Genomic DNA, 16,568 nt, shown 5'->3' on the forward strand with positions numbered 1-16,568 from the left:
TAATGTAGGAGTGGAGAGTAAACAACACACACATTCTCTCTCCCCCTCGTCCCGCCCCCTCTTTCACTCTCAGGGGGTGGAGGGGGAGAGTGGGTTAAAGAGCAGAGCTCTAAAGCCAGGCTTGCTGGGTTGAATCCTATCTTTGTCACTTACTAGGTGTGTAACCTTGAACAAGGTACACAGCCTCGTTTTGCTTCAGTTTTCTCATCTTATTAAATCAGGGTATGAATAGTATCCATTCCATAGAGCTGTTTTGAGATTTAGATGAGTTATTTAATGCCAAGCACTAACATCAGTGCCTGGCATATAGCATTAGTTATAGGCAGACATGCACTTACACTCTGGCTCCTGCCATTCAAACGTCAGTCCTATTAACATTTTATTAACAAAAATTGTGTTTTAATCTTTACTCCTGACCTTCAACAGTCAAATGATCATCAAAGTGCATATTCATGATTTTTATTCCTTTAGGAGCCAAAATTCATTCAATGTACTTATTATTAAAGTATTGAATTCTTGTTTTTTTTTTTTTTTTTTTTTTTTGTCTTTTTGTCTTTTTAGGGCCACACCCACGGCCTACGGAGGTTCCTAGGCTAGGGGTCTAATCGGAGCTGTTGCTGCCGGCCTACACCAGAGCCACAGCAACACCAGATCTGAGCCGTGTCTGCAACCTACACCACAGCTCACAACAATGCCGGATCCTTAACCCACTGAGGGAGGCCAGGGATTGAACCCGCAACCTCATGGTTCCTAGTCAGATTCATTTGTGCTGTGCCATGATGGAACTCCTGAATTCTTGTTTTTTGAAAATTAATGTATGGTAATAATTTGTTAACCCTCAATTACTGACTGAAAAATTGATTATTTATAACACTTCATTCCCGGACAGGAGAGACACCAGAGGGATTTGTGGCAATAACTGCCTCATTTGCCAATATGAAGCATCTGTGGGGTTTTAAAAATTCTTCCTTTCTTTCTTTCCTAAGGGTCAAGGCACTTAAGCTCTCTGTTGTGAATAAAAAAAGGTGAAAATCAAGAATACAGCTAGTAAAACTGCACTATGATAAACTGCACTATGATATAAATAAATATGCAGGCTTCAGAGAAGATGTCTTAATCCTATTAAAGGCTTATGTTAACCACTCTCATTATTGTATTATATCCTCTGCTTTCATTTAAAAATAAAAGGCCAAGATAATCTAGGTTGCAAAATAGTTTGTAAAGTGAACGTAAAATACTTTCTAAAGCAATTATTTGCTTCATTTAAATTTCTACTTGTACATATCATGCTTAACAGTAAAGCATTATAGTGTTTTCTAAAGCACACATAACTCACAGGAGTGCTCTAGCAGAAATTCTAAAAAGTACCCTATCACTATTACTCTCAATTTTTGCTGGAAAACACACACACACACACACACACACAAAGAAACAGAAAATGGGGAAAATGATGGGAGTCCAGTTTTTCAGTTTTAAGCATGTGCATAACATTAAAAACACATGGGCACTTCCTTTCTTCATTAAAACTCTTTCAAGATCCAAGTAAGCAACTGAGACAAATTGAGGCATAGTGTGAATGAGGTATTATGATGTTGGGCTGCCTAGCTCTGTAGCTTTCTTTAGAGTCATGAACCAAAAATACGAACACGTGACTATGGGTTTACTATGAATTGAAAAATGTTTCAAACAAATTAAAGACTTTATAACCCTGTGACATGTAAATAGGAGTTTTAGAGGAAGCAGAAAGGGGAGGCAGAGAGCTGTTTGATCAAGCTGAGAAACATACTAGTGTTTCACAGTATTAAGTTTAGAAACTGCTATAGCCTTTTTCTAGATTCAAGTTACATTTGACCTAAAACAATTATTTATGACTTGGCATTTCTATAATACTTCCTTTCTATGGCAGGCTTTATGAAAAGACTATTAGTTATAAAATGAAAAGAAAAAAGAGTAAGCAATTTTCAATCAAAATTCACATATCTGTCTCCCTAGAAACACAGAGCAGGCAAAATATTGCTTAGCAAATTTCAAATATTTATAGACATTGGTAAATTTATCCTTATAAAAATTCCCCCCAAATGGGCAGAAGTTAGAGGTTCTTTTGCAGATGGAAAAATTGTAGTTCACTGTCTAAATGCCTTGTGCGAACATAGGGAAAAAAAAAAAAGGATCATTTTTCTTGTTACATAGGACTTATAGCAGATATTTCTAGCTCTTATCCCCAAATCCATGCTCCCCCTTCCTTAGTAACAGAACTCCAGGTAACCGACTACATTTATGGACCTTCCTTGCTAAGAAGTATGACCATGTGACTATGTTCCAGCCAATGCAAAGAAAATAGAACTGAAATGCTGAGTGGGACTTTCAGTAAGGCTTCTTAAAGGGAAGGAATGCATTTTTCTTTGCCTCTTTTTCCTTCCTGCTGCCTGAAAAAACATGTAATCACTGGATTTTCAGCGGCTATTCAGCCAAAGGTTAGAAGCTAGTGGCTGAGGGATGATGAACAGAAAGAAAGGAGCCTAGGTTCCTATTAACATCCTGAGGCCTACATATCAGCCCTGGACCACCTCCCTGTGGGTTTCTTTTACACTAGAGGAAAATATGCTTCTATCTTACTTAAGCCACTGTAATTCTGATTATGTAATTCTGATTATTTTGGGTATATACAGCTGAACCCAATCCCATTCTAAAATCAGTCCTATCTGAATCAACATAAATAGCAGACCATACTTCTACTAGGGAATGAAACTTAACAAAATAAGATAGTAATTTAAGATTCTAATTGTAACAATCATGCAGTTTCTTACATAAACTATGTAAAGAATAAATAACTTGCAAGTGCTTTCATTGCACACTGACAACAAATGCTCAATAAAAATGAATGTGAAAGAAGAAAATATATTTTCATGGATAACAAAATTAAGAATATATAATCTTTGAGGAAAAAGTATAACTTTGAAAGATAACATGAAGTGCACACAAAGTAACATACTACAAAGCACACAGTTATATAAACACTGCTTTGATACATAACATCAAGTATTTTCATTGTGTTAAGATGTTTCTGAATGCATTTTTGGTAATAAAATTGCAGATATGAAAAGCTGATACTTGAGAAGATATAGTGGGAGGAAAAGGTATTAGGATTTTCTGTGGTCTAATCAACTTATTCTCATGCAACTCAGAGTTTTATGCTATTCAGACTGAATACTAGCACAGGAAAGCATTTTACTTATCAAAACAACACTGGAGGAGACAGTCCATTTTATGTGGGAACAGTGGCTTTTTAACAGTGCTCGATCATGAGACATTAGGAGCCTTGCCTTGAAAGCCATTAGCAAATTTATCTAGAAAATTTTATGCTACATCATAAAATAAGCCAGGAACTGAAGACATCCCAAACTGCTTAGTGTGCCATTTTGCCTCAGACACTTGTCGTATAAACTGCTTTCAGGAGCCAGCAATGAACATTATAGGTACTGAAGGGTAAAAAGCTGAAGGACATTGGCAATTCAAAGGAAATGATGCCGAAACTTTATACTGCCAAAAAATTTTAAACAAACTTTCATTATACTTTGGAGTAAAAAAGTTTTTTTTACTTCCAAGGAAATTTTAACTTTTTCCACTAGCCGTTGGCAATAGAAGAGCTTCATGATGGCTTTTCCTTACATTGTCAGCTATCAATTCAAACTTGAAATCAATCACTACTTCTTTTCCTCCTAAAGCAAAGTAACTTGTAATATGTAATAACAGAAGCGCACCTGAAGCAGGTGAGTTAGAGATTTATGTCATTATTTTAAAAATCACTCATGGAATTAAATCTAGCCATCTGTCTCATAAGTCCTGTTTGTTCAAATGCTCATAATTTCAAATAAAGACTAGTAATGTTCATTAATGAGATTCATCTACCAATGACTGCATACCAGGAACACAGCAGATACTCAATAAATGACAGCTGTTGCTATACTGTGTTTCTTGAAACAAAATACTTCCATTTTATTCTCATCTTAATATTTCTTGTGTTAAGCTTCTAAAACCTACAAAGATCATAAAACGAGACTGTAAAAGGGACTATCTAGTCCATTCCTTCTATTTTATAAAACACTGACCTAAAACAACCCTGAGAAACTATAATTGTACTCTCATTTTATCTGCCTTCCCCATCCTCATAAGAAAGGATGGAATCACTTGGTTTTACTGAAAGGCGACTGCTAAGAGATTGCTACTTAGTAAGTTCCTCTCATAGAACAGCTCTCAAAGTGGTCTCTCTGGATGACCACCTGTATCAGGACCACTGAGGCTTGTGACCTGCAGTTTCCTGGTTCCTATTCAAGCAGAATCTTCCTATGGAAGCAGAATCTTGCTGTGAGGCCCAGGAACCTCCATTTTTATGATAGGCACCATTGCCTTAAAATCAAATCCAAATTCTTTAAGCTGAAAACCTGTTCCTCCTTGTCTGCTTTCCAGAATAACTGGGAAATAGACTCTAAACTGCTTTCTTCAAGATTAGAAAGCTGACTTTCTATCTCCTCGTTGCATTAGTAAGTTAGCTGCAGTTCTTCCAACTTTCCTTCTTTGGTTTCTCTCTCACTTTTTTGACATCTATATACTATTTCCTCCCAAACTTTCTCAACCTCTCAATAACCAGCAAAACAGTGAATGTACACCAACCAGCAGGGCCTATATGGAGGGATTAGTTCATAGAATCTATACTTTATCCTGAGTTCCTGTATGGATCCCTGTTACATGGTAACTTAAAAAAAAAAACAGTTTTGGACATGTTTTATTTCCTGTAGGTGAATGCTCTGGTTTCATGTAAATAATAACCTCATTATTTTGGGAATCTTCCCAACTCTTCTCACTGAAATTTCAACTCCAAATTAACTATGTAATACTGAATATCAGTTTTTTCTCTCAAGTAGGCAGCCATCCAGATTTGCATCAGGCATGAATTCCATGAATATGCTTACCCTAAATTCTGAGCACTATTAAAGATCCAGAAGATATCCCACTTAGGCTGAGAACACAGCATTCTCTCCTGAAGGAATTACTCATATGCAGATGTAAGAAGCATTTAAGGGTGTACCATTTAGGCAGACAGCTCTCAAAAGGTACCTCAAACATGCTTATACCAGCTCACAGTGAGCACTTTGTACCTGCCCATCCAGTGTAAGCAGTGCCATCGCGAGGGTCTGCTGATTTTAGGCCTCTCTCCATTTGCTGAAGAAGCTCTCGAATCTTATTGTTCACGCGTTGTGAGAACTCAGGAGTGAGCTGTAGGTATTAAAGGGAAACCAAAGATCAAAAAATATGGGCCACTTAGTGTCCTGGACTACAGGCTATCAAAAATAGGAGGTTATTTCATTTCTATTTAAGCTACATTTTTTTGGGGGAAGGTCTTTTTTAGGGCTGCACCTGCAGCATATGGGGGTTCCCAAGTTAGGGGTCAAATTGGAGCTACAGCTGCTGGCCACAGACACAGCAATGTGGGATCTGAGCTGTGTCTGTCACCTATACCACAGCTCACGGTAACACCAGATTCCTAACCCACAGATTGAGGCCAGGAATTGAACCCAAATCCTCATGGATACTAGCCAGGTTCATGAACCACTGGGGCACGACAAGAACCCCTAAGCTACATCTTTTTTGCCTGAGAGAAGTGAACAATTATCTTATTTGGCTTTATTTATTTATTTTGCAGTCTTGTCTGTGGCATGTGGAAGTTTTTCCGACAGGGATGGAACCCTCACCACAGCAGTTACCCAAACCACTAACCCGCTGTGCCACAAGAGAACTCTCCAATTATTTTATTCTTAACAAGAACAAATTAAGAAAACTTAAAAAGTGCTACTCTGTTTTCTTACTCAAGTCAGGAAATATTTTTGATGTAACAAATGTTTTACATAAATTTTTAAATACTAAAATAGACTGCCAATGATAAACTCAAACACAATCAATAAATTAGGTAGTAATTTCTACCTAATAAGAATCATCTATTATTTAAACTGATTTTTTTTAAACTGTAATAAAAGCCATACTATTAAACTAAGCACAAATCAGGAGAGGTTTGCTGTTTTCAAGCCACTGGATTCTTAGTATAGCACTTGGAATGTTACTTCCCTAAAGAAATGCTCTAATTATTTCTGTTATTTAAAAAAAGGAGGATAAGCATTTATAAAAATCTATTTATTAAAAAATGCATAAACATTAAAAAAATTGTAGAAGTAGCATAAGATAAGCAAAATGAATTCACAGATGTCAGGAGCTTCCAGCAGAGTGGAAAGAACATCAGACCTAGCCTCAAAATCTCATGCCCAGCACAGTGCCTGGCAGGTGAGGGGCTGCATAAATGTTGCTCAGTGAATGAGCCTGACTACAATCCTTATCTGCTATTAGCTGAGTGACCATGCTCAGGCTATAACTTCTTCTTCTTCTTCTTCTTTTTTTTTTTGCATTTTTGGAGTTCCCGGTGCAGGGATCAGGTCCGAGCCACAGTTGTGACCTAAGCCACAGCTGTAGCAATGCTGGATCCTTTAACCCACTGTGCTGGGCTGGGGATTGAACCAGCGTCTTGTCACTTACAGAGACTCTGCCAATCCTGTTGCACCACAGAGGGAACTCCTCAACCTGTAACTTCTTTATGCTTCAGCTGTGTCTGTAAAGTAAGGATAATAATACCTGCTCCATCAATTTCAAAAGGTGCACTGAGGATCAAATGACATTGTGTGTCTCATGTCTTTTGCATTCAGGGATGTAATGTCATTTTTACTCTTTTGAGCAGTCCAGTGATCTATAAAGGTAAAAGCTGGGATAGGGACTGAAAACACACTAAGGTTAGGTTATGGGGTTAGTGACATCCATAGATGCAGAGCAAATGGTGAGGTCTACCTAATTATGTTATTTGTCCTAAGAGTAACTGAAAAATATTTTGAAAGTTCTGTATACATTGAATCATGAATTATCTTAAAAGGTGACTTTAATGTATCCCTCAATATTTTTAGGAATCTGCTGTGATTCTCAGACTTGGATTTCACAAAGCAGTAAAATTTCAAAACAGTGCAGGTGGGAGGAATGAAAGAGATGGAGAAGAGTTGTAGACTATGAGGCTGCCAAAGTGTATACGGAGCTAGAATCAACCTGATTCTTTTAAGACCAGAGTTGAACTGCCCAAACAAAGCCTCTAATAATTACCTTGAAGTCAGATGGCTTCCTTTTGGCTATTTGGACCTGTGTTCTGCCTACCTCTGCAGATACTGATGCTGAAGCATTTGTCTTGTCTTGTTGGAGGACGACATGCTGCTTCATGCTTACTTGGCAGAAAGAACATAAGGATGGATCCTAAGCCTTCAATAAAATGTGGCTCACTTTTTAAGCTATTTATAAAGTAAATGCTTTTTACAGATTTAACACTATTTCTGAGCGAGAAAAAGATATTCATAAATTTGAACTCTAGATCCAAAATAATAGTGTAATTTATTGCCTAACACATGGTTTTTGGATCTATCCCAGAAAGAAACTAACGTACCAGTTCTGAAATTGCTTAATGTTGAACACCAAGGATCAGACCCTGGAGATCTATCCTCCTTAACTTGTTAACACAGATTTCAATAAGGAACTGCTCAGTTTTCTGGCATCTATCAGAAAAAAAAGGGGCCTTTACAGACTCTTCAAATTACTACGTCTGAATAATTTTGTGGTCTTTCAAAAGCAGTCAATATCCTGGTCTTAAAAGAATCAGGTTGATTCTAGTTCCATGTACACTTCGGCAGCCTGATGAGTTTAAAAGAAATAAACTAGTAAACAATTTTTTTTTTTTTAATGTGTGCACATTTAAAGAGACCATTCTTCCAACCTAATTCATTCTTAACTAGGTATTTTTAAAAAGAACTGTATTCTCTCCTAACAACTATATTCAGAGACATGAGAAAACATAGGCCTCTGGTATTTCACATCCGGGGTCTCTTTTGTAGTGTCTTGTGAGGTGCTCACCAGTGTAACTGACCCAGTTTTATGTAGGTATGTATTTATTTTTTCAGCTATGGGGATGCCCTGGGAAGAATGGAAATGGTATGAAGAATTTCAGCCCTATGTTCCAAATTTCTCTTAGCACTTTCGGTATAAAGATGTCCTTACCCTGCCGATACTCCTGTTCAATCAGGAAAAAAAAATAGAGTGCACGTGATATACCAACAGGATTTCTCTTCTCTCTTAAAAAAAAACCCCAAAGTTGTCAGAAATGCAACATCACGCAGTAAATTGCATAGCTGTTAATTTTTACGATTTAAATATCAATGACTGAGATGATTTCAGCTATTTATATTGATAATATTAACGATTCCTTATTAACGACGACTCCTTATACAAGTTCAACATGTTACAGCTCAAATTTCATATTTTCACATGTACTTTATATATTTAAAATATATCTTATTCGTTCATACTGAAATTCTATACTTATAAAAAAGGGATGCTTATCCTTCTTTTCAGGCAAAAGTGAGCTCCTTTCCAAACACTGGGGGTTGGAGGTAGGGATGGAGGCAGATATACCCCAAACTCACCCTCCCAGCAGAATCAAAGTAGCCTTCGGCCAGGGATTTGTTAAAATCTGCATAAGGATTCGGGAAGGCCCTTTGCGCCATCATGCCAGAAACGAGCCTGCAGAAGAGGGGAAAAAGAGAATCTACGTTGAGATGGGGACCTCGGCCCAGTAGCGCGGGCGGCGGACAGCGCCCGGGGAACATCTTCCTTCCAGTTCCCAGGCCACTTCGCGGTCCAGGTGGTCGGAGTAGACCCCGGGCCCACCACGGCCCAGCCCCTAGGGCGTGGCACCTCCGCAAAACGGCTGCCAGGGCCCCGAACCCACCGCGCCGCAAAGGACCCGTTTTGCACCCCACGTTCGCACTCTGGCTACGTGAAGAAACTGCCTGTCCAGCGTCCCAAATCCCTGCCAGGTCTCGGGCCACTCACCCTGCAGCTTCTGGACAATAACAGAAGCGACGCTTTCACTGCCTACTTCCTTCCAGGTGGACCAATCAGAACCTTCGCTACTTCGGAGGCCCGCCTCCTCCCATTTTCAGTTTGTTAAAGAGACAGGAGTGTGGTTTCTAAAGGATGATACATGGTGGTTTAGTTGCTGAGGAGCTTAAGTGCGAATATATCTTAGAATACTGTGCAACTGTGCCCAATATTTCCTACTTTTCTTCTCTTAAATTAAAAAAAAGTTAAGTAAACTAGTTAAAGTTCAGATGATTTATAAGAATTTGACTTTCTTTTTTCATTTTTAAATCTTGAGAAAAGACTGCTTTGAGATCTGAACACATTCATAGTCCTATCGCTAGGCTCGAATAATCCTTGAGGATTATTTCTCTCCGGAAACTTGTCAAACATTTTCTTTTATTTCTTAAAAAAAAAAAAAAACAAAATAAAACAAAAAAACCCGAAACAAAACACTATCACCACCTTCGGCAACCACAATGACAAAAATCTTTGGAGATAATTTATGATAATTTTGCTTCAAAAGGACTCAGTCGATGTGAGTGGCCAAGGGCAAGGTATCAAATGACATTTGCTAAAATTTCAGGGAAAATAACATAAAAACACAAATCACAGCTCCTAAAAAATTTAATCTCTTAGCCTAAACTGTAGTATAATACCGTATTACTAAGCCCTTAAAAAAAATAACAAAGGCCAATAGAGCAGGACATCTGTAACATTCAATTTCAATGTTTAACTGTCTCTGGTATTTGAAAATTTTTTGTTTTCATTTAAACTTAAATCCCACCTGGTACAAATTAGGCCCATCTGTTGCTCTGACAATTTTGAAGCTCAGTTAATTTGTCAGAGTGATTTTCTCTTCTCTTTCCTTCCTTGTTTCAATGAGGGACCTTAACTCCAAACCTCTTGTTGAATCCCAATCCCTACCCCACCCCCGCTTTGGCCCAAGCTTGTCCCTCTGTGGCTGCCATCCCGAAGTCTCCTCTGTCCCCTGCTCTGGCTGAGTTGGTTCTTTTGAACTGCTGCTCTCATAGGACACATTAATTTCTTCACCACATTCGTGAAACCTTGGTAGAAGCCCTCCGTGAATCTTAAATTGGACGTCCTTCCTATTTTAATAGATGGATGTGTGAAGGAGCAGCTCATAAAGGAGAAAAGGAAAAAGAGTGAGAGGCATTTTCAATTATCTTTAATTATTAAAGGCTCACTATCAGTTTTATCCTATTTGCAATCTTTGAGCTGTTAAAATAGAGTGATATTTATGTAGATTAATGATTATTAGAAAAAGGAAGGGAGGCATGACAGTGGATTGTGCTTGAGCAGAAATGCAAGAGTGGAAGGGGAGGAAGAAAGAAGAGGAAGACCCCACTCTATTGCAGTTTTTCGTTTAATTCTTATTTCTCACCCATTTCTCTCCTTCAGGAGACAATCACCATAATATGTTTAATTTACCTTTTCTTTGGAAAATACATCATCGGCTTTGTAGGTATGCATTTCAAAAAAATGGAGTAGTACTATGAATAAAAACTTGTGTTTTAGATCTGTTTGTATTGCTCTATGTACAGTTGGTTGTTTTTAGATAATTGCGTACTTAGTAGTATTTTCATGATATGTCTCCAAGTCCTTTTACTTATATTTCCCTCAAGGATGGGCGTTGTTTCCAACTTCCACATCACAATAATGCATCCAGGAATAGCCAAGGACATGTTCTAAAGATGTTCTAGATGTGTTTCTGAGATATATACCAGAAATGGATTGCTAAATCATAGGACATCCTCATACTTAATTCACCCAGTACAATTAGATTGCTTTCTAGAACTACTGGACAAGTTTATATTACCTCCAGTAGTATCTATTAGATAGTTTCTGTCATTCTCATGTCCTAACACTTGATATTATCTAGTATTCTGTTTTTTCCAATTCTAATGGACAATGTGGAATCTCATTGTTAAATTTTCACTATTTTTGTTGCTAATGGTGTTGAGTTTTTCTTCATATAGCTGTTAGACTTCTGACTTTTTTTTTTTTTTTTTGTCTTTTTGCCTTTTCTAGGGCTGCTCCGGTGGCATATGGAGGTTCCCAGGCTAGGGGTCTAATCGGGAGCTGTAGCCACCAACCTACGCCAGAGCCACAGCAACGCGGGATCTGAGCCGCGTCTTTGACCTACACCACAGCTCACGGCAACGCCGGATAGTCAACCCACTGGGGAAGGGCAGGGATTGAACCCGCAACCTTCTTATTCCTAGTCGGATTCGTTAACCACTGAGCCACGACGGGAACTCCAAGACTTCTGACCTTTCTATGAAATTTACTTACACCATAGCCACAGCAACTCCGGATCTGAGCTGCGTCTGCGACCACAGCTCAAGGCAACGCCGGATCCTTAACCCACTGAGCGAGGCCAGCATCCCTCGTCTTCATGGATGCTAGTCAGGTTTGCCAACCACTGAGTCATGACAGGAACTCCTACTTGTTCATTTTTTTTTTACCCATTTTTCTTGTGAGATTGTTTTAAGAAAGAGAGGATTTGTCATGCTTAGACTCTAAACTTTCAAAACAGTTCTGTATTCTTCCAAAACAAGTTTGAATCCATGCTTTACACCATATTCAAAACTGAACTCCAGATAGATTAAAGACCTAAAGGTAAAAGCTAATAAAAATGTAAGTCACCTTTGCAGCCTAGGAATGGATAAAGATGTATGTGGACATGTAGCTAAATCCTCACATTACAGTGTTAAAATTGCATGGCTTTAACTTCATCAGAATGAAGAATTGTGGTTCAAAGATGTCTGCAACATCTAAAGACAAAGGAGATTAATGTCTGGAATATCCTCTCCTGCCAAACAAAAACAAAAATAAAACAAAAAACAACTGCTGCATATCAACAAGAAAATAATACAATTTCAAAAGAAAAATGGGATTTGAATTACTAGAAAGCATATATAACTCATTTCTTGGTTTATTTTGTTTTATTTTAGAAGCAACCCAAAGAATTTCTCCTTGGTTCTGACTCAAAAGTGATTGAGTTCCGTCATGGCTCAGCGGTAATGAACCTGACTAGTATCCATGAGGATTCAGGTTTGATGCCTGGCCTTGCCTAGTGGGTTAAGGATCTGGGGTTGCCGTGAGCGGTGGTGTAGGTTGCAGATACAGCTTGGATCTGGCATTGTGATATAGGCCAGTGGCTACAGCTCTGATTCGACCCCTTCATATGCCACAGGTGCAGCCCTTAAAAAAAAAAAAAAAGCGATTGATGCTGACATACTTGTATTAGTCATCTATGTTGGCCTTACCAAAGTACCAGTGGACAGAGTGGCTTAAATGACAGAAATTATTGTCTCACTTCTGAGGTTGGAAATCCAAGATAAAGGTGCTGGCAGGGTTGATCTCCTATGAAGTTTCTCTCCTTCGTTTGCACATGGTTGTCTTCTCCTGTGTCTTAACATGGTCCTCTCTGCATATATCTGCTTCCTAGTCTCCTCTTCCTATAAGGATATAGTCATATGGGATTAGGGCCCACCTTAATGACCTCATTTCACCTTCATTGCCTACTTGACAAGCCTACCTTTCCAAATTTAGCCATGAGTGGAGGTACTGGGAATTGGGGCTTCAGCATATGAATTTTGGGGGACAATCCAGCTTATAATAGCTCTTATCTTTTCACCTATGGCTATGGTGGCTTCACTCATTTGTGGTTAATATAAGTTGATTGTTGAATATTTTTCAAAGACCATTCCACTTCTGATAAATTTAGATTTTTTTTTTTTTTTTGGTCTTTTTAAAGCCATACCCAATGGTGTATGGAAGTTCCCAGGCTAGGGGTCAAATCAGAGCTGTAGCTGCCGACCTACACCACAGCCACAGCAAAGCTAGATCAAAGCTGCATCAAAGCTCACAGCAACGCTGGATCCTTTAACCCATGTCCTCTTGGATACTAGCCAGGTTCGTTACCACTGAGCCACAATAGAAACTCCCAGGATGTTTTATAAAAAATATTATGGTGTTCTTTACAAAATAATGCCATTTGCAGCAAGATGGATGGAACTAGAGACTGTCATACTAAGTGAAGTAAGTAAGAAAGAGACAAAAACCATATGATATCACTTATATCTGGAATCTAATATATGGCACATATTAACTTTTCCACAGAAAAGAAACTCATGGATTTGGAGAACAGACCTGTGGTTGCCGAGGGGGAGGGGGAGGGGGAGGGAATGGGATGGAATGGCAATCTGGGGTTAGTAGATGCAAACTATTGCCTTTGGAATGGATAAGCAATGAGATCCTGCTGTATAGCACTAGGAACTGTATCTAGTCACTTATGATGGAGCATGATGGGGGATAATGTGAGAAAAATTATGTGTATATGTATGTGTGACTGGGTCACTTTGCTGTACAGTAGAAAATTCACAGAACACTGTGAACCAGCTATAATGGAAAAAATAAAAATCATTTAAAAATATTATAATGGGAGTTCCCGTTGTGGTGCAGAGGAAATGAATCCCACTAGGAATCATGAAATTGCGGGTTTGATGCCTGGCCTCGATCAATGGGTTAAGGATCCGGTGTTGCTGTGAGCTGTGGTATAGGTTGCAGATGAGGCTCAGATCATGTGTTGCTGAGGCTGTGGTTAGGCCAGCAGCTACAGCTCCAATTAGACCTCTAGCCTGGGAACCTTCATGTGCCGTGAGTGTACCCTTAAAAAGCAAAATAATAATAATAATAGTAAATAAATATATATATATATAGTTCTTTTACTTTGTGAATCTTTTTCTTTTGTCTGAACTCTTAGAAAATAGTCAGTGTATCATTGCCTTTAAAAAAGAATTCCTCTAGAAATCTGGGAAGGTTTATATTAAACTGAGAAAACATGTATCATCTATGGGTTCTCTAGCTCTTTTCTAAGACCTTAATTTCAAAATGTTATCATGTGTATTAGGGTAAAAGCTATGTTACCATTTTAAAGAGGTTCAAAAACACAATCACTGACACAAATAGAAATTTATTTTTCTCTTAATTGAGGGTAGCTTTGCTTCATATTGTCTTTCAGGATCACAGATTCCATCCATCTTGTTTTTCCCTCATGTGTGTTATCCTCATCTGCAAGATCCATGCTTGTCATGAGCATGTCTATTCTAGCTTGTGAGAAGATCAGGAAAATGCAGAGATATGCACATCTGATGCCTGCAACCTCAGAGAAGGAGGTGGAATCCTTGACTTCCCACATTACGGCACTAGTGAGAATCCAGGCACATGGCCACCACTAGGTGCCTGGAGGCTGTGAAATGAAGTCTTCTGCTGAGCTGGTGTGTGCTCAGCTATAATGAAAGAAGGCAGAAACTCACTGTGGTGCACAATTAGCAGTTGACACACATGATGGAAGTCCTAGTAACTGATGCTGGGTATCCCCCATCAAGGGAGCAATGTGGTTACATTTCTGCAGTGCTCCCTTTTCCTCTGACTTCCTAGCAACCACGTTGTCTCTCTTTCTTCCAGCATATTCCCTTGAAATTTCTGGGTCATTGACTGAGTCACTGACCTATGGTAGAAGATGGTAAGATTCCATATTCTTTTTTATTTTTCCTGGAAATTTATCCCCTCTCAAAACAAAATGAAATGCACACACAAAATCAAGTAAATGGCTATTTTTTTTTTCCACTTTTCTCCTAAGTGTTACATCTTTTGTGGAGAGTACCCTGTTTCCATTTCCGCTCAAGGAAGTACAAAGCAAGCGTTATCTAAGTCTGACTTTCATGTCACTGTGCTGTTGGTTTAACATCCATCTGGGACTGTGTAAAATATTGAAGCAATTTTCTATTTCATTTACAGTGCAGAATTCATAGATTCACAAGAGCAATTGCCAGTGGAGGAAACAAGAACGTAAACAGATGTACACCACATGCACTATGGTACACTTTTAATTTCCCAGAGATAGTATTTCCTATGACGCTAGTAGCATATTCTCCCTCCCTTGTCAGGACTGTTATTAGTGTGCTGACAGATTCCTTTCTTTAAATGAACCTGCTGGGTGCGAGAGCCGCTATTATGTGAGACAGGCGTGCTGGGGTTTTCTTGGGAGATTAAAGACTGAGTACAGAAAGTTGGTTAAAAAATGTACAAACATTTCAACTGTCTTTTCCTCTCTACACTGAACATTTGGGAAGGGATCTTGAACAACAGTGTTAATCCATGTCTTTTTAAGCAAAAAACAAAACAAAACAAAGCAAAAAACCAAAACAAAAACAAAGAACCAAAAAAACACAAAAGACCTTTCCCCTTTATTTTTGAAAATAGGTGCTTATACTGGTTTTTTTTTTTTTTAATTATGCAGATCTCCATTTCCCTACTTGCTTAAAATGCCTAATGAAGGTAGAAAGGGAAAAGTGTCTCTTACCAGAGCAGCCTTTTCATGACAATGAGTCATTAATCAGGTAGATTACCTTTGCTTCCATCCTCACTCAACCATACAAAACTAACCTATAGAATGAGATGATTTATTACAAGAGCCTTGCAAAATGTTGTCCCATTTCAAGGTGTTCTTTGAGCATGTCCGTCAGTCCTACTTCCTGGTAGGAGAAAGTAACCAACGGAGAGACACACTGGCCCATACAGTTCTTCTCTTAAGCTTCAGAATTGCCTCACAGCAGGTACTTTTCAATCATTTAAAGCGAAGCTGCAAAATTTCCTGGCTTGCCTGGTAGCCACGTTGTTTGTACTTCATTTTTCCTTTCTATTTGCCATAAGAGGCGAGAGTTCAAATGGATAGGGGAGAAACTATGTGAGTAGGTTAGTTTATAACAAGAGCTGGGAGAACTCTTATTTCAGGGCAATAGGAACTTAGCAGTGTAACTGCAGACCTATAAAGAAACTTTAAGAATTCCACTGGATCATCTTGCTACTGCCATGTGGGATATTCTAGAACTGATTAGATACTGGTCAGCCGGTTACTGGTCAGGCTTCGGTGCAGAGGAGAGGGCTGCAAGACCCAGGGAAGACTTGGCTCCTTTGCCTTTGTCACGACACCAGGGTTGAACCTCAAAGTCTGGGTCTAGAGCTGCTCATAGAGTTGGCTGAGAAAGTGAGGAGCAAATTCTCAGGCTGACTTCCTGAACTTCAAAGGATAGGACTTGGAGTCCAAGGAGTTATGCTAAACTTTTTGCCTGAGTGATTGAAAGTGGTAGAGCAATCATTCTGTTACATTGTGTTTCCTTGGGAATTTACTAAAAATACAGATTTTATAACTTCATTGCCAGATATTTTTATTTAGGAGATTTGGGTTAAATCTGCATTAGAAAAAAGAAGTCCTTGGAGTTCCCTTCTGGTGCAGTGGGTTAAGGATCTAGTGTTGTCACTGCAGTGGTTTGGGTTGCTGCCGTGGCTTGGGTTTTATCCCTGGCCTGTGAACTTTCACGTGCCATAGGTGTGGCCAAAAAAACAGTAAGTTCTCCATATGATTCTCTTGCAGACTAAAATTTGGAAAATGCTGGAGAGAGGGAGGGAAGGGGAGAGAGAGAGAAAGAGGGAGAGGGAGTAAATATATATAAACTACGGTGCTAAATGGTAATAACATTTAT

The 16,568-nt window shown here is 38.8% G+C and overlaps 3 protein-coding genes across 9 annotated transcripts in view; 1 reads left to right on the forward strand and 2 right to left on the reverse strand.

Moving 5' to 3' along the window:
* Positions 1 to 9,030, reverse strand: part of LANCL1 (LanC like glutathione S-transferase 1) — a 37,729-nt gene extending 28,699 nt beyond the window's left edge. Inside the window, exons 1-3 of one of the 4 annotated variants that reach the window (XM_021076409.2) lie at positions 8,968 to 9,030; positions 8,559 to 8,655; positions 5,157 to 5,274 (exon numbers count right to left, since the gene is read on the reverse strand). In XM_021076409.2, the coding sequence (XP_020932068.1) occupies positions 5,157 to 5,274; positions 8,559 to 8,642 (202 nt within the window). In that variant the 5' untranslated portion in view covers positions 8,643 to 8,655; positions 8,968 to 9,030. Of the gene's footprint in view, positions 1 to 5,156; positions 5,275 to 8,558 lie in introns of all 4 variants that reach the window. The other 3 variants (XM_021076410.2, XM_021076411.2, XM_021076408.2) reach the window with 3 other exon arrangements.
* The window catches only part of KANSL1L (KAT8 regulatory NSL complex subunit 1 like), a 579,301-nt gene that overhangs the window by 401,166 nt on the left and 161,567 nt on the right, over positions 1 to 16,568 (reverse strand). The gene's annotated exons all lie outside the window — the stretch shown is intronic.
* Positions 1 to 16,568, forward strand: part of CPS1 (carbamoyl-phosphate synthase 1) — a 308,550-nt gene that overhangs the window by 108,931 nt on the left and 183,051 nt on the right. The gene's annotated exons all lie outside the window — the stretch shown is intronic.

Source organism: Sus scrofa, chromosome 15 (assembly GCF_054392235.1).
Source record: "Sus scrofa isolate SSC_HxYL_T2T_F1_AM1 chromosome 15, Sscrofa_HxYL_maternal_Yorkshire_Landrace_v2.0, whole genome shotgun sequence".
Classification (NCBI taxonomy): Eukaryota; Metazoa; Chordata; class Mammalia; order Artiodactyla; family Suidae; genus Sus; species Sus scrofa.